Source organism: Paramormyrops kingsleyae, chromosome 21 (genome assembly GCF_048594095.1).
Source record: "Paramormyrops kingsleyae isolate MSU_618 chromosome 21, PKINGS_0.4, whole genome shotgun sequence".
Taxonomy (NCBI): Eukaryota; Metazoa; Chordata; class Actinopteri; order Osteoglossiformes; family Mormyridae; genus Paramormyrops; species Paramormyrops kingsleyae.
Genome location: NC_132817.1, coordinates 21237285 through 21261920, shown reverse-complemented (window position 1 = coordinate 21261920; position 24636 = coordinate 21237285). Strand labels below are relative to the sequence as shown.

The window sequence follows — 24636 nt, the reverse complement described above, 5'->3', positions numbered from 1 at the left end:
ATGTTTTGTGTTATTGCATCTTTCAGTGTGATTTTAATTGTGGAAGGCATGCGGTCAACATTCAGCTACCAAATGTAATTCTTTTTTCTATTTGAGCTTTGTAGCTTTTGTGGTTATATCTCCACGTGAGCCGGGTGAGTGGGGGTAGCTCTGATGATAAGCTCTCCTGTGCCGTTTGACCTGAGCGCAGATGCTGGCAGACGCTGTGGAAAAGTGGCCCGTCAGGCAGCTGGGCTGCGCAGTGCCATACTCTCACGCCATTGGCTGCCCGCGCACCACCCATCTGGAAGAATCTCATGTCGAGAGAAAGGGTGGATAGGCGACTGCCGAGCTGAAGAGAGGCAGATAGGGTACGAGAAAAAGTGTTAAGGGGCAAAATAATCAGGGTTTCCTCCTTCATTCATCACATGTGAAGTATCTTTAGACGGCTGCTGTTTTGTGTTGGTGAGATGGGTCTGGGAAATTCCCCGTTTTAGTGCCAGTAGTCTGCGCTCTGAAGGGGGTATTTGTACGCCTCTGTGGGGAAGTGGAAGATACACAGCACTGGCAGGACTGTAATCCATATGCCGTTTATGTATTTGATACCGCAGTTTATTGCCTTTAATCAACTACCGGTATCTAAGACGTCCCTTTTCACGCCAGTTGGAAAAGAAAATAAGCACCTTGAAAGAAAAGGAGGAGGAAAGACTTATATAAGGGGGAGGATAAATATGGGATGATTATCTAGATATGAAAAAGACAGATCAGCAATTCACTTGTCATAGCAGTTGGTTTCATAGTAGAATGCGCCCCTGCCCTTGCATTTCAGCTATACACTCGCCAGGTAATCATTGTATATTCTTCATAAATTTTTTTGCCAGTCTGTTTATAAATCGGGTGCTTGAGTAACTTTGCTTGTTTAAATGGCTCGGTGTTTGATATTGGATGCTTCAACCAAATGGAAGGAAATAATTGTGCTGTGATTAACACGTCCAGTAACGGGAACTAAAAATCTCTGGGAAATGTGCGTTTCATCGGAAGCATGGTCAGTCTGTATCAGAGTGATTTTTTTTTTTTTTTATGAGTCTGGGGACTCTGAGCGGCTCTGGAAAGCGGACATTCGCAGGTTTTCTGAGGATGTGCCGCAGAGCCTGGCTGCTTAACTCGGACCTCAGGTGCCAAAGCTGATCAAACCTCAGGCAGCGGCCCGTCTGGGGACCTGGCTGCGGTCTCAGCTGTACAGTAACACTTAGTCCGGGGCTCAGCTGCTCCGGCGTAGCTGAAGGCCTCTTGGGGAACATTACCCTCGCTGCTGTTGTCTTCTAAACCGAGCATCTCAGACCAAAGATTCACCACAGGAGCTCCACCCACCTTTGTGAAGAGCTTCCACTGATACAAAGACGAGAGCAGTACCGAATCGGGAGATGATGAAGAATACTACTTGGGATCGATGTCCAGTGCTGATTTGTACAGCCCTCAGTTGGGGGTCACTCAATGCCAGCACAATTATCAGAGAGTCGCCGGTGGCTATGGAAGTCCAGCAGCTGCTTGTCATCGCCCAAATGTCTGGGTATGTAGCCATGAGGACTGGTCCCTCCTACATGTATTGGGAACATAAAGCATCAGACTGGTTCATTAAAAGTCCCCAGCGGTCACAGGATGTAAACAATGATGATGATGCTGGAGGCAAACGAAGATCCACATTGATCTACATACTGTTGCTCACCGTGTGTCTTTCAGCAATGTGACTGTGTTTCACAGTCCCTGGGGCCCAGGCCAGAAAGCCTGGCTAAAGATAGCCTGGCTAAAGAAAGCCTGGCTAAAGAAAGGCTGGCTAAAGAGCCTTCTGGTTGTGTTTCTTCCGTCTCCTTAGTGCACAACCAGCCCTGTTTGTACACTCAAATGTCCTGGCCAGTGTCCCACCTAGTTTCTCCTAACAACTTTAGATCTTATGGCCCTATTTTGAGTTGTACATGGTAGGCTACACTTTCTTTAAATGAAATAATGCTTTATTCACCATTTGTAGAAGTACGAGCGCATTGGAATTCTGTAGTTTTCACACATACTATCTTGATATCTTGAAACACGCACACAGGTGACAGCAAAGCTTGGAGTGGGAGAGCAGGGTTAGGGTCAGTTATTTTCTGGCCCCCCTGTGACTTTTTGCGGGGTTAGGGGTCTTTCTGAAAGGCCCGATGATCCAATGGCAGGCGCAGAGGCGTGATGTGCTGAGCCTCACACTGCCCCCTAGTGTTTTCCTAGTGTATGTCCAGACCGTGGGTATAAGCTACTCCTAGCAAACCGCACACAGGTCTAGTTTAGCTCTGTTTCTAAAATTGCCTGCACTAACGGCGGAAATCCGTGGTACTGGTTCTATTCTGGTCTTGGTGCATTTTTATCCTTATTTGTGGCGCTTTTGTTTTTCATTCTGCTCAGTTAAATTACTGACAGCTTTCTTCCAGAACCTTAACTACACTCATGCCGGACATTAACCGACATTAACATACCACTTAGCGTATTGGTGTCTGCGGTATGGAGTCTTCCCTAATGCTCCAGATAAATGGCTTCCCCCTTTTTTTAAAATAAATACATTTACCTTGATAAATGTGGGTCCTGCTTAAATACAATGCAAATGAAATTTGAGTGATTTGTTTGAGTTGACGGCCTAGTGGGGGGATGATCGCCGATTGGTTCTACTGCACCCTGCATGTGGCTCTGGTACTGTTCTTGGAGGAAGGGGTGTGTGTGTTTGAGGGACGTGAGACACTGTAGATCCTTTAGGGGAATCTCTCCCTCTTGCATCTTTCCTGGACAGAAAAGTTTAGGAAGCGGTGGCTGTGATTCTGGGCTCTGGGAAGGGAAGAGACTAGTGGAAAAGAGAGAAGAGCAGATCAGGAGAGATTGGGAGAGTGAGAGAGAGAGAGAGAGAGAGAGAGAGAGAAGTGGTTCCAAGCAGGTTCTTGCTTGCAGTGACCACTCAGTGGCTCTGAGCACACAACTCCCCCACCCCCCCCCCCACCCCCCGGCCCAGGGGTGTGATCGCCTTACATGCCTCCTGCTCCCTGTGCTTTTTGTCCCACTGGTCAGGGATTCCACGGATACCTTTCCCGAATGAGAAAAGCGCTGTGGCCTCCCTCCCCAGGCCCAAAGCGAACCATGGAGACTGCAGAGGCAGAGCTCTGACCCAGGAGGGCCCCCTCCAGGCCTCTCCGCCACGCGTGCCCGGACAGAGCCATGCGTGCGTCTGCGATGAGTTCTCCGCAGTGTCGGAGAGCTTCGTTAGCCTAGCGTTGTTAGCATAGCGTTGTAGTGCTTTAGCGTTGTTGTTGTTGTTGTTGTTTTTTTTTTTTTTTGTTGGCTTTCGCGGGGCTTTGCTATAGGATCCCGGGGCGACGTCACCCCCACAGCCGATGGACCTACGATGTCTAACGGTTACCGTACCCTGTCACAGCACCTTAACGACCTGAAGAAGGAGAACTTCAGCCTGAAGCTTCGCATCTACTTCCTGGAAGAACATGTGCAGCAGAAGCACGAGGAGAGTGGCGAGGACGTCTACAGGCGGGTGAGTGAGTGGCGGACGTGTGGGGTCCAGATGGCATGAGCAGGGAAAAGGCGGCAGGTACCTCTGTGTGTTTGTGTGTTTTTATTATTATACGATAATACAGTACAACAATGCATCATGGTAACAACTAATGCAACATAGATACGTATATACATCTAACATGAAATAACATAAAACTGACAAGACATGTTCAGGCAGGTGTCTACTGCAAACTTAGGTGGTACAGGAAATTGTAAATATTTATAAAATTAAATGGGAAATCAAATTCATGTTAAAGGATCTCTCATTAAGTGTTCGGTGTACGTTTGCTGAAGATATTCCAGTTTAGTAGAAGGTTTGATCTAAACAGTCAGAAGTTTTTCATTTGCTGAAGACATTCCACCTTAATCGATGGCTGGATTTAGTGACTAGATATTTTTTGTTTGGTCCAAAGTGTCTTTTTTACTTTTGGGACACGTGGTCAAATTGCATGTTGTGCTGCTGCTATTTGATTTTTAGGAGAACGACACATAAGACACAAATGGCACGATAATATCCCTAAATAATATGAAATAAATACGAGGTATGCAGGTAATGTCTGACTTGGTAGGGGGATGGATCAATAGGAGATCATAAGTATGTTTTATTTCAGAGCTGCTCCTGCTGTCTTTGCGGACAATTAAATTCTTGCCTCCAACGGACAATAGCTGGAGACGTTAATAGCATTTTAAATAAAAATAAACTTGAAATACTGAATTTAGCAAGTTGTATGCGCTTTGATCATTCTTTCTGTACTGTACTGTTCCGTTCTGCCACTTCATTAGACTGAATTGCTGGGTTTCACGTTTCTTATACGGTACATTAATCCCTTAACCTTAATAATTAAGATTTTATTACATACTTCAGAAGAAGATGCACTGTCCCTGCTAAAGGTCAAATCAGTCCTGGTTTTTAATTGCAGGCGATAGTGACGTTTTGCCTGCCATAATACACGGCAGATAGTCCCTGTCCATCTCCACAGAGCGCGATCTCTCCATCCCAGTTGGATGATTAATGGATCAGCTTCGGAAACGTAAACCTGGCCGGCAAGGAGCCAGACAGATCGCAGTGCTTACAGCTGTTTTACGGCATCTCATTAAAGCAGGTGCCTTTTCTGAACCCCTCTGATCGCTAGCAGCGATGATGCCCTGCTATTTTTACTTTATTGGATTCAGCTCTCTGTGATACAGGGTTACTGTATTAAAATGTGTTGAAGAGCGATTTCATCCGATATTTAGACAGGGAGTAGCATAAAATAATTTATGTAGGCCTATGTAAATTGGAGTTTCATCATATCTCAGAAATAATCCAATATATCAAAGCCCAGATAGAACTTTAATTTATCACAAGAAGATATTAATTAGAGAAAAGAAAAATCTTTTAAAATGTATTCTTTAAAATGTTTTTAAAATCCACCTCTATTTGGTACTGCTGGCAAAATAATTTAGCAAAAGAAAAATGTTTCTGCAAACATAACCATCGATATTTTCAGTTATAATTTCTTTTAATATGTTCGAGCTGGACTAACTTGAACGTGTTCCTGTGAACACTGAGATAGATGCAAAGGCTATTTCACAGGACTTGTGTCTGTCTTTAAAATCCCACGGCGTATAGGACCCCTGTAATGGAACTTTACCTGGAAATGCATTTATCCATTTGGGATATTTTTCGACCTAATTAGATCCTAATTCTCTGTGTTGTTTTTCCTGACCTGAGCCAATGTGGAGCCCCCCCGCATCCAGCGCTACAGTGTTAAATAAGTCTCTGTTGCTGGGTCATTTGGGGGGGGGGTTGGTTGTGTACAGGGTACTGTCTGTACTTGCTCTATTTTTAGGTTAAGTCACGTGCTAGGGGTTCGCCACCTAAAATTTATGAACGTTTAGCACAGCAATTCCTGAAGTCTACACAGAGACATCGGGTGACTAGCACTGGATATATCTCTGAATTTCCCCCAAGCTACGTGGTAAAGACTCGGATTTGTCGTTGTCGTGTATCACCGAGGAGGAAAATAATGCAAAGTCTGCACCTCAGCTGTAACGGGATTCCGAACCAGTATTTAATCCCTGATAAATGGGTAAAAAATATCCATGATGGAGGACAGCAAGCGAAAGAGAGACGATGGGACCTTGCCGGCACCAGGCGGGAACATGAGTCTCAATACCGTCTTTAGAAGAAAGAAAGAAATGCTTCCCTCTGCGGCACACAAACAGCTGTCTGAGCTCGGTCAGTTAGGGGTCCCCCCATCCCTGAAATGTCTGCTTGCACAGGTAAACAACTAAACACAGTCCGTCCCTCCCCCCCACTATGTTCCTGCTGTCTAAATATAAAAGTGATGATTTGAGTGAAATAGACGCTGTGTTGGTTTTATGTGACACCAGTGCCTCCACAGCCAGACTAATCTGGGGGGGGCGGGGGTCACAGATCCCCACTATACTCACCCTACATGTATATTACTGCTAGCGGAACCCATACAGAATATATTGACTGTAAATAACATCTTCCTTCCATCTATTGGAACAAAAAGCAACAAAAATATTCCCTGACAAAATGGGCGACTTAAATATGCATATTCTTCAGCATTTCTTGAACGTATATTTATCATTTAATACTTTCTTGAGGAGTTATGCAATAGTATCTTTTTTGTACTGTAATGTGATGGATTGTTTTTTTATATATATTAATCAAGCTTTATCTGTTTTGTCCCATAATAGTATGTCCAGGGAATCACTCTTTTAAATAATATTCTGCACTTTATAAGAATGAACAAAACTGGAGTAACTCATTAATCATTAAATGCCGGCATGAAATCTTTAAACGCCACATGGTTTTATGAAATCCTGTGCCTTCAGTAGAACAATGGAGTGTTCAACCACCCTTATATTAACTAATAGTCCTCTCTCTCTCTCAATTCCAGAACATCGAGCTAAAAGTGGAAGTGGAGAGTCTTAAACGAGAGCTACAGGAGAAACAGCAACATCTCGACAAGGCTTTGTGAGTCCAACCCCATTTATAAGTCAGTCAGGGTCATATTTTCAAGGGAAATGAGCTGTTGGCGTTTGATTGAATATTTGGCACTGGTTTGACAGACAGTGAAATGTACCCCTTCGTGGGGGTAAATTTAGCAGGGTTCACCCGATAATCACTGCTGGTGTCCCTGCAGTTCCAGTCGCTGGATAAGCATCTTTATCTGGCCCTGCGCGCTCATGCTGTTCGTTCAGTAGAAGCTCAGCAGTTTGGGTAAATTGAGTGTTATTAATGGCATTACTGTAAGTTGGTAGCGTGACGGTTCAAGTTGGCCGGTAATTGGTATGGATTTCTGCTGGCCTGATCCTGAGATTCCCAGCCCTCCTGTTCTGTGGAACAGCTCCTGGGGGGGGAGCTCATTGTCAGCATTTGAAACCCTGGCAAGCTCTCAGAGAGAAACACTTTCAACCGGTGAACTGGGGGGTCTTCGAGTTACGGTGCTTAGAGAACACAGCTGTCCATGTTCGGTATGACAAAGAATCCTGACCTTTCCACCCTGGTTACCTTGGATATTTATTGGGGCGATTTTGGGTTAAGTCTCTCTCTCAAGGGTACGACAGAACTTCTCAACTTGGGATTTGAATCCAAAGCCTTGTGGTGACAACTCACAATACATGTGCAGCTTATTAGTTAAGTTCTCCCCAAACGAGCTTGATGGGCCGAATGGCCTCCTCTCGTTTGTAAATTTCTTATGTTCGTATTAAGTTGTCTGATACCACTGCTCCGGCTGTGATCAGACTGAACCTGCCTCTCTGCAAGGATCTCAAGACACCAACTGCTGCTACAGTCCGCTGTCACGCTGGATCTCCTCTTATCCCTCACCATGTTACTTCCAGAAATATTCATTTTTAAATAGCCCTTTGGCCCTTTTCCATAACCACTCATCCCAGATTGCGACATGCCTGACTTGGGACACCGGGGGGCGCCGGCGGGGGTCATTCCCCCCATACCGAGGATCATTTAATGAGAGAAATACACGCATCCAGAGTGCCCCCCCCTCTGACACTATCAGGCTGCCTCAATCAAACACAATGACAAGAGGTTGGGGTCTCTGAGACACGCCGGTCCCCACGAGCTTGTCATGTCATGGCCGACTGGAGACCTTGTGACCACATTTATAAGCCAGGCCATCCCAGTTTGGCTGACTCTGTGTGCGCCTAACGCGTCTGGCTCTGGGTCTGTTTAGAAACCGTAGAGTGGCAAGTAACAGCTGCTGAGCTAAAGGCGGTTTGTCCCGGCCCTCTTGGAAAGGTCCCGGCCCTCAGCTATGCAGCGGCCAGGGTTGGGGGGGCAGTGTCACATGGGCAGATAGGTTAGTTCCCAGGCTGCCCGAAATGGGGACTACGGAGCCTCTGGTCCAGACTGGCTCTATATTAATCAAATCTTGCCGGAATTGGGTCGCTGGAAAAGTGACGACTGATCCCGGCCCTCATGAGTCGGGCCTAAGCGGGTCTGCTGAGTGACTCCTCTGACAGACAGCCTGGTCCACAATCATCACCTCCTGGGATTCTCCCCAAGGGCACAGAACCTATACATCCGTATATATTTTTCTTATTTCAGTCCTGGCTGGATTTATTTATTATAGATCCAAATAAAATGGAGTCTAAATAAAAAGTCCTGTCCAGCTTTAAGAAGAGTGAAGTTCACCCGCTGTTTTGGATACAGTGATTATGGGCCCTTTTTATGTTTACTAGTACAAGTACTTTTAACACACAGTTCTATGGCTATAAGTAGTTACAACTATAGATGCGGTGATACTTATATCTGTCTGGTATAGGATGTCAGCTGGAGACGATGTAGCACTGGGGGCCTCAATGACTTCATCTGCCTCGTACCCAACAATGCAGGGAGGTGGGCAGGGGCTGTGAGTTAATTCTGGGGGGTCTAGTACCACAGATCCAAGGGTGTATGTATTGCGGGGGACGGGATTTCACTAATAAATAAAAAGGAGTGTTCAGGGAAGGTGGTGAGGGAGGAGGGTGTCAGTCAGCCTGTCGGAGTACCACTGCAGTTCAGTCCATTAAAGGACATTGGGTCTGATAAGATCTGCATGCAGAACTATATATGATGCATTGTCTCCTATTCATTACACCATATTCACTCATACCCTCAATTTAAGTATGGAATATCAGCCCCAAACCACTGTTACATAACACATCCTCGTGACTTTTTTACAGCTTGAATTTGACCTCTTTGTGGGCGTGGCTTGACACCGGGTCATCATCTTGTCTCTGTGTCCTGATAGGATAAAAGCAGAAAGTCTGACCAATCACAATGAGGCAGAGATGCAGCGTCGCTGTGAGGAGAGGCAGCAGGAGATGGACCGCATGCAGGAGATCCTGGAGACCAAGATCCAGCTCCTCCAGGATGTGACGGTACGAACAATTTGTACGTTCCTGTTTCTGTCACGTGATTGGCCACCCCAGCCAATGATGATGCTCTAATGCTGGAGGACTGGCCAATAGCAGGATGTCTAATGCTACCTTAGGAGGCCAAACTGGCTCATGGCGAAATGGCAAGGATGACTGCGGTCATGGAATCTGGGTCCCACTGGGACCCAGCCCTGGAGAAGATAGTCAAGGAGACCATCATGAAGAAGACACAGGAGATATCCCATCCTTTGGCTGCCAGCCACGGGTAAAACCACCAAGCACCTGGTTATGAATGGTATAATCCACCCCCTTATTAATTTGAGAAATCTTCTCCGTAACACTGACCTTCAGTTGTAAATAGAATCACCTTTGAGTAGAATCAGCATGGTAGATGGTAACATGAGTGTAATGAGTGAACTCCAGGGCCGTAAGTTGCAGATCTCTCCCTCCTTCAGCTTCCTCATTCCAAGCCACAAATTGCGGCTCATAGTTTGCTCATGAAATTCACATGTGGTGTCCATCCAGTCATTAAGAAGCAGAAGCGTTTCACTAAAGCATCGATGGCTGACGTAGATCCGAGCCAATCCCTCCTCCATGTCCGCAGTGCGGCAGCTGAGATGAGCGCAGTCCTGCGTGATAACGAGGAGCGGATCGCCGAGCTGACGGACGAGGGGGCGCTCTTGCGCGGTACGGTGGCGGACCTGGAGAACCAGGTGCAGGAGCTCTCCACCTCACTGCAGCAGAAGGAGCAGGACGCCAAGGTGAGCGCGGCCCTTCTGCACCCGCTTCTGAGCAGCTAAGCTCGTCATGATTGGGTGTCCTTACAGCAAACCTAGAAGCGACTTTCAAACATCCTATCAATGACGTCACGGCAACGGGTGGAATGCTGTATCTGTACCCCTAAGCCAAATCACCATGGCAATATCTCTGCCGTGTAAACAGGTGGGAAAATGGCTGAGCATGTGAGCGCCAGGAGTTTGTGGGAGTGCCCTTGTGACCAAGATCTTGACTTTTGGGGGATGGGATGAGGTGTTACTGTTCATTAAGGACGGTTAACGTGAAGCTGATCAGCAAATGTTAAAATTCTGAATATATGGGTCAGATTTCACACTCTATAGGTTATTTTGTCTGCTAATGTCAAGCCGCTGAAAGGTGAAAACCACTGCAAGCTTATCACCTTTCACGCTCATTCTGCATCTTTGCAGCTTTTTTGAATGACCTGTAAGGGGGTGTCTGTTTACTTCTCACTGTTGAAAGGGGATCTCGAGACCAGGTTCATGCAGTATATTTCCACAGCTCTTAGGCATTCTGGACATACTGTAGTTTCCAGGTGCTATAAACAGACAAGCACACATGTCCAGTTGAGGCATGGTAATCCCTAATCCTTGCTGGGATGTCCTTCAGAGATATTTGTGTCGGGGTTGCGGGGGCTTGGTCCTGACAAGCAGCCTATCATGTGTAGCATAGTTGCCAGAGCAGAAGGGTGGGGTCACACTCCACTGACAGCTCACGCTCCTCCATTTCAGCTTCTTCCAGACGCACCGTCAGCTCAGAGCATCTGACAGGCCGTCCCACTGTCTCCACACTAAGTCCTTAGGTGTTTGGTTCATTAAATAAACCCAAAATTAAAGTGAAAAAGTTGAAGAACATTGCAAATTCAGTCATTTGCATTAAAAAATGCATTGATATTTCCAGATTTTACTGTAGCGGTGAACATTATAATTTCCATTAAATGTGTACATTTCTCCAAGCATATTTAAACATAAACACTCTTTCTTAAGAAAGAGTGGTGGACAGTGTGGTATTTCTGCAGACTGTCACTACTCAGTACTGTCACTCTCATAGGTGCTTATTAGATATTAGATATTAGAAGCTTTATTTGTCATTGCATAAAATACGTAGTATTAAACACAACGAAATTTAGAGTTGCCACTCTTAGTCAGTGTTTTAAAACCAATATAGTTAAGAATTAACAAATCTGCCCCAAGGCAGCCTACCCACACTCACTCATACACTCCCCCCAAACCTATTCACTCCTCTCACCCAAAACATTAGTCCCCACCTTCCAACCAAAACCTGGTTACGGCAACATTGCATGCTGAGTAAATCCTCTCTTGATATCCCATCCCCTACAGTTCTTCCAGGACGAGCTGGGCCGGGAAAAGCTGCACATCCAGCAGGAAATGCAGGTATGCTCTCCGTCAGGGAACGGGCGGCTTGCCAGGCAGCTGAACTTAGGGCACTCGTGATCAGACTGTGCCACCTTGTGGTGATTTGTGGAAGTGAAGGGCTCGAGTGTCTCCTGTCAGAGAGCAGAGCCATCACAACATTATTCTGCCTGCTTACTCCAACATGCTGAGAGACACATCACTTATGTTCAGCACAATAAATATACAAATTGCTCTGTATGGTCATGTAATAACACTGACATATTGTAGTAATATGTTATCAGTGGACTACTATTGTTACAAATGGGCCCACAATATATAATTAATAATGTTTTTCTGTGTTTATTTTGGGGAAATTAAGTGATTTTGTGCTGTGGAGGATATATAATCTGAAAATCCATCATTTAAAACTAATCACATAACATTTTGGTGATGAAAACATCGATCACATTTACTTCAAAATGACTTACAGTGGAAATATTTGACACTGCATAAGCATGCCGTTCATAGATCAAAAGTGTAATTGCAATTTCTTGCTCCCCAGTCACTCTAAATACATTATATTACATCTAATACCGACCAGACTTCCCAGTTCCTGAATGCTCAGCCCAGTCTGCAAATGCTCGTTTGAACGCATTTCCTCTCTTTTGAAAAACGGCGAATTTGTCTCCGGGTCCGTTCACATTCCCTACTTTGGTTTTGATGCGTTCAGACCGTATGTGTCTTTCCGAGGCAGCTGTCTCTTAAGTCGGTGTTTTAATTTTTTGCTTTTCTCTTGCAAATGAGTCCAGTACAGTGATGCAAATGTTTCACGAGATTCAGATTTCACACACGACTGGTTCGGCTGCAGGTCTCCACCCAAAGAAGTCAGAATTATGTGGTCTTAAGGTGTTTGTACTGTGCAGACAAAAAGAGATTATATAACTGGATAAATGTCAAAGTCTTTATGTATTAGCCCTGTTTTGTCCAGATTACCAATCATGAGCATTTGTGTAATTTGTGTTGGCTATCTGTTAGTTTTCTCTGAAATTATCAGACTATCCATCCATCTATTTTCTGTAACCACTCATCCTGTTCAGGGTACGTGCGCAACGCAGGGAACAACCCAGGATGAGGCGCCAACCCCTCACAGAAAACTAGCTGACTAGTTGTTGTGATTTTTTTCATTATTTTAAAGCGAAGAAGATAATCCGTTTAACCAACATTTGTAACTGGTCTAGATTTTATTCCTTATTCTTGGAAGATTATTGACATTCAGCTGAGTTCATTTTCACCCTATCATGAATATAACTAAACACTGTTATAGCAACCGAAAGTTGACCGTTAAATGTCATCCTCAATGCCGCATTGATTTTATAGCTGTTTATGTGCCTTGGGATCCTTTCATATGTATGTGTGTGTGTGTGTGTGTCCATGTCTGTTTGTAACTGGGTTGTATTTTGACAGAGCTTTGAATATAGATGGATCAAATGCTGCTGACCTTAAAGACTTATTACTAGGTCAGAGACAAGGGTTAGTAAGAGACTCAACATGGATTATCAATAAAGTCTAAAAATGATATAACAAATCTTGCCAACCGTATTTGCTCAAAGGTACTTGAAAGGAGACCTCCCACCTGATGCACCTCAGTACTTTCTGTTCCTATTGGCTTTCCAGCAGTCATGCAGGGCTGTTTAATTACAGGGCAGTACTGGCTAGTAGTAAATCTGTCATCTCTTCCACAATAAATCATACAGAAAATGCCACATACCTGCTTGAAGGCTTAACCTTTTAGCTTAAATGAGTCCTGCTTGCTGTAGCAGCTGCGGTTTCTGTGGGTGTCAAACTGATGCGATTAAATTTTATTGCATTAAGAAATAAAAGCATTGAAAGACACGTTAACTTGGCATTAAGCTGTTTATTTTACGTTAAAGCACAAAGGTTGAGGGTGGAAAAGGCTCCCTGTCCAATTCGTCTGTCCCCTCGGTGACTGAATCTCGCTGTTTCTGGCGTCTTTGGAGGGCAGAAAAACAAACAGTGCTGTGCATGTATTGGTAATTCACACTGATTAGAATGGATAGGTTTTTAATTGTGGCCCCCATTACGGGGGACGGGCCTTTTCTCATGTGGCCCCTCAAGCAGCTGCGAGTGAAAGATTTGGACAGAGCATGGAGGGGTCTTATAAATCACCCCTAACTTTGGAAAAACAATGAAATCTCAGCATAATCAGTGTAAACAAATAGGCCACCTCATGGTCAGATAGTGGAAGTCAGGGTGGGGTTAGCTGTGGAGAAAATGACTTTGTGAAAAGGCCAGAGTACAGGCCGCTCTGAATCAATGTGCCCTGGGACATATACACACACACACATATATATATATATATACACACACACACACACACATTATGACCATGGAGGCCCTAATATATTTCACATTCTGAGCCCCGTGAATGTTGTCACCAAGCCACTGCATTCAAGACCAATCCACCAAAAGTAATATACTACCAGTGATGTGTGCACCACAGCACAATTGAATTAATGAGATTTCCTTTGTTCTCGCTTGTTAGGAGCTGAGATGGCTCCTCTGTCCCTCGCCCACCGCCTTAATGCCTCTTTGTTGCCATGGTTATTCTTCCCCGTTCCCTGCTCCTGCCTTTGTTGTGCTCATATTTGTGCCCCTGTGACCTTTCAGGGACAGTAACTTTGAGGGCCTTTGGCTGTTACTTCCAGTTTGCTTGAATAACTGTTTTCACAGAATAGACAATTTTGATTTCTATTTCAATGATGAGATAGATAGATACTTTATGAACGACTGGCTTTGTATTCAGGCTATCCCCTGCATCCTAGTATAGGATCACGATTAACTGCAACCTTACACTGGATAAGCAGTTATGAATTATGGGCAGATGGCTGGATGGCTTAATATTTACAACATAATTGTGTTTATGCTCAAAGCTCAAGCTATGAATACAATGCAACAATTCAAAGAAATGACTCATATTAATAAACTGAGATAATCTGAAAACAAGTATAATGTTGCTGCTTGTGTTTATTTGAATATTCATAGTTTACATGAACAATTAAAGTTAGTAAGATACATGCGTTCATCATAAAACCAAGATTCTTTGTAACAAATCAATATGGTTGTTGTTTGTCACAAGTAAGGGTAATGAGTTCTGTAGTTTGTATGGTATGTTTGTATTTTGTATGGTATGTTTTATTTAAAATATTCAGGAGATTGTGAAACACACAGCGTATCTTGAAAAGCTAGTGCTTAAAATTCAGTCGGTTTTAAACAGAGAGGCTGGGTCTGGCTTCAATAACTCAATTGAACATTTCACCTGCCAGTAAGAGTACAAGCTGTGCTGCTGGGTGGAATCAACTGGCAGCGTCGGGGGACCGCGGATGTGGGTGTTTTTGTCGTATTTGTTTACGCGGGTTTGCTGCGCGCGTTATTTGTGTATCAGAGTGTGTTTAATTTTAGGGTGTTTTGATATCCAGCTAGTAGTGGCACACAAATGCATTTTAAAGACCGTTTTAGAGAAGTCGTCAAGCGGAGCACCCCTGCTGCTGTAATGGTGCATTCCAAATGTGCAGTTTGCTTGCCACATCGTTACGGTGTTCAATGCTTGGAGTACCTTGGGGACCACATGAGAGCATCGCTCTTCAGCTTCGAGTCTGAAGATTTAAAGCACAATACTTGGACGTGGCAAGACAGCGGTTCAGCATATCGGTAACATCTGGAACAGCCACCTGTCCGTCAGATGCCGCGTGAGCGAGCCGCTTGCCCGCGTCCGATTGAAGATTTACTTTGCTGATTAATGCGCAGCTCTTGGCGTTCGAGCTTAACGCGACAGCGACATAAAAAGTGATCTAAGAGGGAAAAGAGTCGGATTTTTTTTTGGTAAACGAAGGATGAGACTGGAAAAAGCTGATATGTGTGTTACCAGGAAGCCTGGGTCGCACAATTGAGAACTTAAGCTGATGCATCAGGATTTCCATTACAGAAATGCATGGACCGCATCCAGTGAATCGCCTCATCAGGGAAGAGTGATTAAAGGGGGATTCAGTCCTGCTTTATGTGCACGCATCTGACTCAACAAATACTTGGCTGTGCTTAATTTTATGCTCATCTTTAAAACAAACGTTAATGTCTTTATGTAAATTTGTATTTAGCCTTTCACTGTATTCTTTTTTTTAGGTTTGTGAGGGTAATTAACAGTATTAATTCAGAGAGCCTACAGCTAAGGTTTTAAAGAAGCAGCATTTTGGTATTTGTTTGGTCTAGTTTTGGAATGTTTTATACCTCTTCGTTGAACTGGAACATCTGCATAATGGTAAATGACTTGGAAATTTGATTTTTTTGACTGTAAACTTCGCTGGAAGAATTTTAAACGGACTAAAATATGATCAAATTCAGCTGATACTGAGTATGAATCTGATCCAGCGATTCCGGATAAAGCTGCCACTTCTATGAACCTTTGCTGAATTAGTTTTTGTTTTTGAATCGAATGAGGAAGAGCTAAGGATCAGGGATGAAGGAGCAGTGCAGGATCTGCAGCGGTGACCTCTGCGGGAACCAGCGGCGTTGGATCTTCCACCCAGCGTCGCGGCCGAACCTGCAGCTGCTGCTGTCGCATGCCCTGGGCCGGGGGCTGTGCCGTGACGGCCGCGGCGAGTTTGCCTGCAGCAAGTGTGCCTTCGTGCTGGAGCGCATGTACCGCTTTGACACAGTGATCGTGCGGGTGGAGGCCCTCTCCCTGGAGCGCCTGCAGAGGCTGCTGGAGGAACGAGAGCGGCTGAGGCAGCACGTCAGCGCGCTGTACCGCAGGAGCAATGGTGCCGTGGCGGAGGAGGCGGAAGGAACAGTGGGAGCGGCCCAGCTCAGCTATGCCATCCTACTCCAGGAGGACCTGGCTAACTCCGGGTTCGAGTCCTGGGCCAAGCAAGGGATGAAGGGGAGGGGGGTGGAGGTGGCCCAGCATCACTGTGGGACGGGTGAGACTGCAGGCCAGAGGCCCCGTAAGTGCAGAGGATGCGCCACCTTACGTGTGGCCGACTCGGACTACGAGGCCGTCTGTCGGGTGCCCAGGCGGGCGGGCCGGAGCGTCTCCTGCGGGCCGGCTGCTTGTACGCTGGCGAGCGGGTGTGAGGAAGAGCCTGTGGGCATCGAGCAAACACAGGAGACCCCGCGCACAGCGTCGGGTGGACACACAACGCCGGAGGAGGGAGGGCTGAGCCAGAATTCCTCCGTGGAGTCTCTGGATGTAATTGTGGATGTGGGTCGGACCCCCTGTGGGGAGGGGAAGGGAGATCCGAAAGAGGAGTCCGAACCAGGGGACCTGGAGGCACTTCTGGCTCCGGCCAGACGCTGCCCGTACAGGCCCGTCCCGACCCGGCGTGGCAGCCGCCTTCCAGTCCTGGCCAAACCCGCCTCTCGGGAAGCCAGAGCCAAGACTCCGTACGGGGGCCCGCAGCCGAGGGAGTGGCCGGAGTTGGCGGAGCTGGAGGAGTCCTGGCAGGATGTCTATATGGAGTACACGCCCTTCCAGGAGCAGGTACCGGAGGAAAGCCGCCTCTCGGAAGGCTTTCGCTGGGGGGAAAAAAACCCGGAAGTGTGGAAAGATCGCAATCTGTATGCAAAGGCCAGCTGGGGTGTTTCAGTTTTAATGTTTGACTAGGAAAACCGGACTAGGATGAAAGACATACATCATTTCATGTCTGTCTGACTGTGCAGCCTCCATATTTAACTGCTTATCCCGGCCTGCCACCATTTACCTAGAAATATAAGTATTTCTCTATATAGATTCTTATTTGTATCTATACTTTCTAAGCTTGATGATAATATATAATTATACATGATTACAGGCTATAAAATGTAGTTTTGGTTTTTGCTTCTGGTTGAGGAAGTTGAGCTGTGTGTTTGTGTGTGTGTGTGTGTATGTGTGAGAGAGAGGTTCTGTCCATATTCACATCTTAGTTTGCTGTCGCCGCGAAGATGCTGCTCTCTTGGCATCATCTGGATCGCTATGACTACGGTTTCCACGGTGACTCGATTCAGCACAGCGTGGAGTGGTCTTGATCACCACTTCCACAGTCTTCCTCTGAATTGTAAACATATGCATGACCACGTGGCCATTAATTGTAATTCTAGTTCAAGCACTTTAAGGATTTAACATACCTTTTCCTAAGTTGTGGGTTGATAAAATAACAATTAGCTCCTAATTTTATCCACTGGAGCTTGGTTCACCCCTCAATGTGTGAATATTGTCGTTACATCTGTGACATACATGAACAGATTAATAGAAATTTTTATGTAATGAAACCAAAATCATCTGCAGATATTTGTGTTGATAGACACTTGATTGTTTGGCAGATGTTTCTTACTTGTTAGCAGTATTCTTCCTTTTAAATTTATTATTGACTTGAAGTATTCTGCCAGTATTATGCCAGTAAACTAAGAGAGAGGATCTAAAATCCCAGCAAAGATAACACAGGAAGTCATTATTACCAGTGGTTCCTCAAGAACAATCTGTCACCACACCTTGTGATATGCAGAGTAGCTTGAAGTCTTCTTCCCTGCTGAGGTCAGCAGATCCCATAATCCCATTTTGTCCAGTAAGAAAATGTAAAAGTGAGCCTTGCTAAGTCCTGACTAATCCAGTGACATGTTTGCAGGTTTGGTTTCACAAAGAGCAAGACTGTACTGTCACTCTGCAGGCTCAAGTTTTTGGAAAGTTTGCCAGGAAAGTTTGATGGGCAAAAATGGTCCGTCAAGCTTGGCAACAAAGGTGTGTCCGTGAAACCAGAATGTTCCATTAATAAGCCTCTGAAAGAATCCTACGTGGGAATTTCCATGGAAGTGGATCAAGGTGTTTATTGGGCTTGTGGCTTGTGTTGCCTGACCTGGCTACGTGGTTTGGCTGCTTTAGACATTGCATCTATGTGTGTGTGTGTCTCTCCCTCTCTGCTGCAGACCCTGATAGACCAGCAGCAGACCCAACTGAACCAGTACCAGCGCGCTGCCAGCCAGTGTGTCGACGAGCTGCAGAGGGTACAGCTGCAGGGGCAGTCGCTGCAGGCGAAAATTCAGGAAAGTGAGGCCACCAATCAGGTATGGAGGCCCTGACCACAGAGAGGGACTCAGACTGTCCTTCATGGGGGGGATAGACCTCCTCAGAGACCTAAAGTGAGGAACAGGGTGGGATGTAAACAAACAATAAATGCCACTGTCAAAGGAATGTACCATATTGTCTTGGTATCTTGCTAAAGAAAATTGACATCATGGGTGTGTCTCATTACCATGAATGGAAAGATTGTGTTTGTGGTCTTGGCGAGAGCGGTCTTGTTAACTTGCCTTCCAAGAACGAACTTGAGGTACAATGAATCATGGGATTGGTCTCCTTCGGTGAGGAGGCAACCGATGTATCCTTGATATTTGAGGCGGGGCAGAAACAACGATCCAAGGATTTTTTACCATCATCTGTACTTCTGCTCTTGAGTATTGGAACTAATCTTTGGCAATATGGATGATGTAAAACGGGTGTATGAGAACAAAAGTGCGGTTAAGTACCCATATTAATAAAATCCCCTGCTTAAGTCATGCTCCAACCGCATTTTGAAAAAGTGGGTGGAGTCACTTTTTTTTTTTGCCATCCTGATGGTTGTCTTGTGCCGGCCTGTGATTGGCTCTCCAGAGGCTGCGGGACAAGCTGAGGGATATGGAGGCGGAACTGCAGTCCTTGCGGCAGGAGCCGCAGCTGCAGGATTGTGTCATCCAGAGCCCCCGAGAGCCGCTTCATGCCATGGATGTGGAGGTGAGGCTGTTACCCCTGCATGGGGCTGATCTTTTATAGCTATGTGTCAGTGGGGGAGGGCTAGTTTAAACTTGGAAGCAGAGGTTGAGGTGGCTTTAGTCACACTGCTGAGTGTGGAGGACAAAAGAATTGCCAAAACTGTCACCACGTGAAGGAGGGTTTCCATGATGCGTCTGAGGAAGAAGGTCCATTGTAGGTGGATTCAGGAGGTAACAAGCAGCATCATCAGACCAGAGACCAGCTCCTGGAGTCACGCAATAAATGGCCATTGATAATCTGAGAGTTTCTCTTAAGTCTTCTTACTTTTCACTCCCAACTTAATGACATTCGTATCTCTTCCTGAAGCAGGACCCTGAGGGGGCGGAGCCTGGTCAGGTGTCCCAGCTGCAGGCGGAGCTTCTGACTCTCCGGAGCTCCCTGTTCTCTGTGCAGCTGGAGCTGCAAGGCACCCAGAGGGCCCACAAGCAAACCGAACAGCGGGCCGCTGACCTGGCGTCCCTTCTCGAGCACGTCCAGGTCGACCTTAAGGAGGCGCTGCGACACAGGGAGGCTGCAGAGCTGCACAACCAGGTGGGCGGCGCTCCTGTTCTCTGTGGCCGTGTGCTGCTTCAGCTGCGCAGCCGGCGCGCGTCCCTTGTCTGCATTGTCTGGGTGGAGACATAACAATCGGCCTGGCTCCTTTCCCCAGGAGCTCCGCTCTGCTCTTCAGCAGGCACGCTCAGCTGTGCAGGAGAAGGAGGCGCATCTGAAGGAGCAGGAGGCTTGGGCACAGATGGAGGTGGAGGCACGGGACAGGAGCATCCACACCCTGAGGATGTCCCTGCGCAAGAAGGCAGAGCTGCTGCAGGTCTGAAAGGGCGTTCGGTCCCATAGGTGCAGACGCACATTGCGAACGCCCCACATGGCTGTTCATCTCCCTTTCCCTTCAGGCAAATGGCACTGGGACAGTTGTTGGGGGACATAAGGTGGGCCGTAATTCTTATAGACAGACAAACCTTATTATTAGCCAATGAATTGGTGAATGATAGGGGTGGGGGCATTCCGAGGGCCAGTCAGCTTTCTGCTGGGGCAATGGCCCCGCCCCTGTATACACCCTTGCCTAGAAGCCATAAGGCTATTCAGTGGCTGCTAGGCATAAAGTATAAGCACACGCTAGACAAAGAATCCTGGTCATTTTATAGACTTTATCAACCTCATTCATTTACTGTTTGTTTCTTTATGCAACGTTTGGTTTCATTTTGTGTTCACTTTTGTTTCAATGTTATTGTTTCTGTGTCTTTGTTGCCTGATGCTGATACTGTCATTCATCAGTGTTCTATTATCAGATGTGCAAATACGCATCTCATTTCACGCAAACGTATCTGTTCAGGATATCGGGTGATGTCCGATATTGGACAGGTTACATTTTTGTTAAGCCGGGAAACTTGATAACAACCTATGGAACGAAACAACACAGGATACACACACAAGAGGAACGGCATGTGATCTGGAAAGATTAAGATGTAGTCGGGTTGTGGGCTTTTGTTCGTCCTTGAGGAAAATGCAAGGAGAGACCTACGGGAACATCTCAGATAGTAAAGGGACAAGAGGCCCTGCTGCTGTTTCTATGAGTTATAATTTCACCCTTGGGCTGTGTACCAACCCCCCAGTGTGACTCTACATACCCAGGAACCTCCCCATGCTGTGGCAGAGGCTATACATGGGAGAAATGGGTGTACAATTGGGTTAAAAGTGCAGGACGTGAGACGGAGGCTTGGCTTCCGCTGGACTCGCATCGGTCACACCCTCACCTTATTCCCAGGAGTACTCGGACCTGTTGGACGGTACGAGGGAACCCACCATTTCCCGGGATGCCCTGCTGGACAAGCTGAAGGAACGCATAAAGGAACGGGACCGAGCTCTGGAGGTAGGAGCAACGCTGCCCCCTATGGTCGCTTATGATAGCAGGCAACAAAAAACTGATACTGATATAGTTAGCCTTGCAAATTAAGATTTAGACAAAAGAAAGAAAGAAACCATGTAGAGAACCTTTATTTGTTGGATCTTGTTGGGAGTGTAGTTTAGTGAGTTGCCAGCAGGGGGCTCACATAAAGGGTCTCTCTGGAACTAGGCTGTTCTCGCCTCTTTCCTCAGCATGCCATCGATGAGAAGTTCCGCTGCCTGGAGGAGAAGGATAGAGAAGCCCAGCGGCTGCATCTGGCCCTCAGGGAGAAGGACAGGGACATGGAGAGGCTGCGCTGTGTCCTGTCAGGCAACGAGGAGACTGTCACGGTACCGATGGTCGTGCACACAGACGGAGACTGTCACGGTACCGATGGTCGTGCACACAGACGGAGTCTGTCACGGTACCGATGGTCGTGCACACAGACGGAGAGTGTCACGGTACCGATGGTCGTGCACACAGACGGAGACTGTCACGGTACCGATGGTCGTGCACACAGACGGAGTCTGTCACGGTACCGATGGTCGTGCACACAGACGGAGAGTGTCACGGTACCGATGGTCGTGCACACAGACGGAGACTGTCACGGTACCGAGGGCAGGCCGGCTTGCACCTTGACTAGCGTGACCGTCAAATTGGCCGGTGCAAAGCCTGTCAAGACAAAAGCGTGATCTCAAAATATCGCATTGTGGGGGTTTTCTCCTGGATAGCAAAGGTGAATCACAGGACATGAATTTCCTTCGTAATTACAATCATAACTGATAATAATATTATATACTATAATTGATTTGATTCCAGAGGGAAATTCTAATGCCCACAGCAGCAAGCATGTACAGTACAGACAAACTTGTATTCAGTACAAGGACGTTACTTTTTTGTTTGTACTGTTTAATGTTAACGCAAACGTATACATAAAAAAACTACAAAAACAAGCAAACACATAGGGGCTGCTATAACAGGCAAGGTTGTAATCATTAACAAGCCAACTAGAACCAAGCATTCGTCTGTTTTGACTTAAAAACAGAATACTTTCCATCCAAGGCAGTCAATTACCAAATCGAAACAAATGGGTGGTGAAAACGGGGATCCCTGCAGCCATGACTAGGATTATGGATGGATGGATGGATGGATGGATGGATAATTTGACTCTCACAGAAGCTGTGTGTTTATATGCCCGTGTGCTTGTGTGTGTCTGCCATGCAGAGTTTGGACGGCCTGCTGCGGGCGAAGCAGCTGGAGCTGGACCGTGTGACGGAGGCTTCCAGGAGCCTCCAGTGGCTGAAGCAGGAGGCGGAGAGGCGACACGGGCAGAGTCTGGCGGAGAACGAGGCTCTGATTGGTCAGCTGCAGGCCTCACTGGAGAAGCGCAGCGAGGAGGCGGAGGTACGGGAGGCATGGTCTGTGCATTTAGATCAAAGGGGAGAGGATGGGGAGCAGTGAACAGAAGAGGAGCCAGACATTGGGAGCTGCACCTCTTTGATATGAAAGGATGAGAGGGTGTCTGTGTGTTACAGGAGCTGACCAGGGCCCTCCTCGGCAAGCTCTCCACAAATCACTCCCTGGTGGTGGAGGACCTGGGCCGGCATCTACAACTGAAGGACCGCCTGTTCCGGGAGGTCCTGTCCGACCGCAACCAGCTGGCCCAGGAGCGCCAGGCCGAGGTCCAGGAGCTGCTGAACACTATCGGCACCAGGGACCAATATATCCAGGTAGCGCCTTTCTTTGTAAATTGTAGAGGAGGTGGGTCCAAGCAACTAGACAAGGCAGGACCAACCTATCAGATGTCCTGGTCCCACCTCCTCTAGTTGTTTGGTCCCGCCTCCTCTACAATCTACTTGGTTGTCTCTCTGAACAAATCATTATTCGTTCTGCCCGTAGAACTCCTTAACTCCAGTGACCATATAGGCTGGGGAGGCACAGGGTTGATCTCCCTCCCTTTGTCCTCAGGATTCGGCCGCTCGCCTGGGTCAGGTGATCGGTGAGGGAGCCGCTGAGGTACGAGAGCTGCGGTGGCAGTTGGCATCCAGCGAGAGGCGAGGCCTCGAAGCCGAGAACCTGCGGGAGCGACTGCGTGAGAAGGAGGCCGTCATTCAGGTGGGGGGGCTGCTGATGAGGGGGGCGCCTCATGTTCAGGTAAACTCCCCTTCCATGTAAGCTGAGGGACTTTTCTTCATCACAGCAACTGATGCTGAACCGTGTGGAGCCAATGGTCGCGTCCAACCAAGGAGAGGCGGTAGAAGGTGAGTATGCAGCCTTGACACTCTAGCCAAGGAGCTGTTGATTGGGATTGGCTCTTGGTTTAACCACACGTGCATGAAGAGTCTTTGGTAGCCCAGCCATCTCAGCTAGTTCTTCAGCGGATCTCCAGCTCTTCTACTGTGTTGGGTGTGCCAACAGGGTCATGTGACCATGACTCCGAGGCCCGGAATAACCTACAAGCCCTACAAGAGGAACTTCATCTTGCCCTAAAGAAGGAGGAGGAGACCCAGGTAGATCCTGGATTCGTCATCGTCTTCAGTCTTTCTGTCTTTGTTCAGCGAAGACAAACTTCTAATGTCTCTCTGCCCATTGCTTTTGAATTCCCATTTGGCTGCAGCTTGAGCTGTTGGCCCTGAGATCAGCCCTGGCTACAAGGATGGGTGAGAAGCCCCCCAAGGAAGGTGACCGGGACACCCCCACCCAGAGCGTGCGTCTCAGCAAGGTCGGCTCCTGCTTACACGGCTGAGGTCTAAGGAACTTTCCAGAGTAGGAGTGGTTATGACTGCCGACGCATCTGATCCTTACACATGTTTACACAGATTCTGTCAGAGTACGACACACTTAATGAAGCTTTAAAGGCCGAGAAGGAGATTTACCACAGTCTGATCCAGATTCAGCCTCGAAAAGCAAGGTAGGTGCTTGCTGAAGACCAGCTTAGCTGTCTTGGAGAGATATGAAACAATAGTCTAACTAGGCAAATTTTGAAAAGTAATCATAAACATTTTAAACAAATCAATGTATTATAACCTACTGTTCATCCTGCTGTTTGTCCTCTTCAGCCCAGAGAAAACACAGGCTCTAGATGTGGAACTGGAGGCAATTCAGAACCTACGAGGCCAGCTGGAGGGGGTCCTGGTGAGGACCCGAGACACTGCGCTGGCCCTGGAAGAGGCAGCCAAGATGCAGCCTGATTTTGGAGGTGGGGAACAGTGGCATGTGGAACTCTCGCAAGAACAGGCCTCCTAGGCTGCAGGGGGCACTGTTTCCAAATTACCATAGTGGAGAGCGAATTGTTTACTCTAGCCATAGTGCTCATACTAACTGAAGTAACAATGTGCAATTATATTGTAATTCCTTGTCATTTGTTTTTGGTTTGTTTGCAAACTAACTGCATTGTGATTGTCAGTGAAATTGTTTTTCCACAATTTTGTCCTGTTGTCTTTATTATTTCAAATTTAGATTTATGCTTTAGACAGTAAAGTGTAGTCATCGATCCCGTAAAAGCTTTATGTAATACTATGGAGTAGTGGTGATATCCTATGAACGTTCCCCTTTTAGTGCCTGCTTGCCACTGTTTAAACAAGCAGACACAGCAAACTAAGTGGGCTTTCAATGAAACTGTAATTCCATGTTTACATTAATCCATAGTGACATCATGCGTTCCAGTTTAAGGTTAATGCCTCCCACCTCAGTCCTGTGGTTCCACAGCTGCTTGTCGCTGTCTCAGTCTTTCCGATAATGAACTTTAGTCTTTCCGATAATGAACTTTAGTCTTTCAAAGCCCCATCAGTGGGGGT

The 24636-nt window shown here is 46.7% G+C and overlaps 1 protein-coding gene across 10 annotated transcripts in view; it reads left to right on the top strand.

Annotated features, from left to right (window-relative positions):
* The window catches only part of LOC111841034 (myomegalin-like), a 58468-nt gene that overhangs the window by 15811 nt on the left and 18021 nt on the right, over nucleotides 1-24636 (top strand). For 2 of the 10 annotated variants that reach the window (XM_023806471.2, XM_023806473.2), the window contains exons 1-15: nucleotides 14575-16659; nucleotides 18078-18215; nucleotides 18799-18918; nucleotides 19264-19488; nucleotides 19607-19765; nucleotides 20720-20824; nucleotides 21052-21189; nucleotides 22064-22243; nucleotides 22375-22569; nucleotides 22808-22954; nucleotides 23040-23100; nucleotides 23258-23349; nucleotides 23457-23561; nucleotides 23659-23750; nucleotides 23899-24038. In XM_023806471.2, the coding sequence (XP_023662239.2) occupies nucleotides 15637-16659; nucleotides 18078-18215; nucleotides 18799-18918; nucleotides 19264-19488; nucleotides 19607-19765; nucleotides 20720-20824; nucleotides 21052-21189; nucleotides 22064-22243; nucleotides 22375-22569; nucleotides 22808-22954; nucleotides 23040-23100; nucleotides 23258-23349; nucleotides 23457-23561; nucleotides 23659-23750; nucleotides 23899-24038 (2920 nt within the window). In that variant the 5' untranslated portion in view covers nucleotides 14575-15636. Of the gene's footprint in view, nucleotides 1-707; nucleotides 824-1414; nucleotides 1550-3054; nucleotides 3218-3430; nucleotides 3542-6473; nucleotides 6551-8828; nucleotides 8959-9071; nucleotides 9221-9559; nucleotides 9717-11090; nucleotides 11145-14574; nucleotides 16660-18077; nucleotides 18216-18798; nucleotides 18919-19263; nucleotides 19489-19606; nucleotides 19766-20719; nucleotides 20825-21051; nucleotides 21190-22063; nucleotides 22244-22374; nucleotides 22570-22807; nucleotides 22955-23039; nucleotides 23101-23257; nucleotides 23350-23456; nucleotides 23562-23658; nucleotides 23751-23898; nucleotides 24039-24636 lie in introns of those variants that run through there. The other 8 variants (XM_023806479.1, XM_023806476.1, XM_072704257.1 and 5 more) reach the window with 8 other exon arrangements.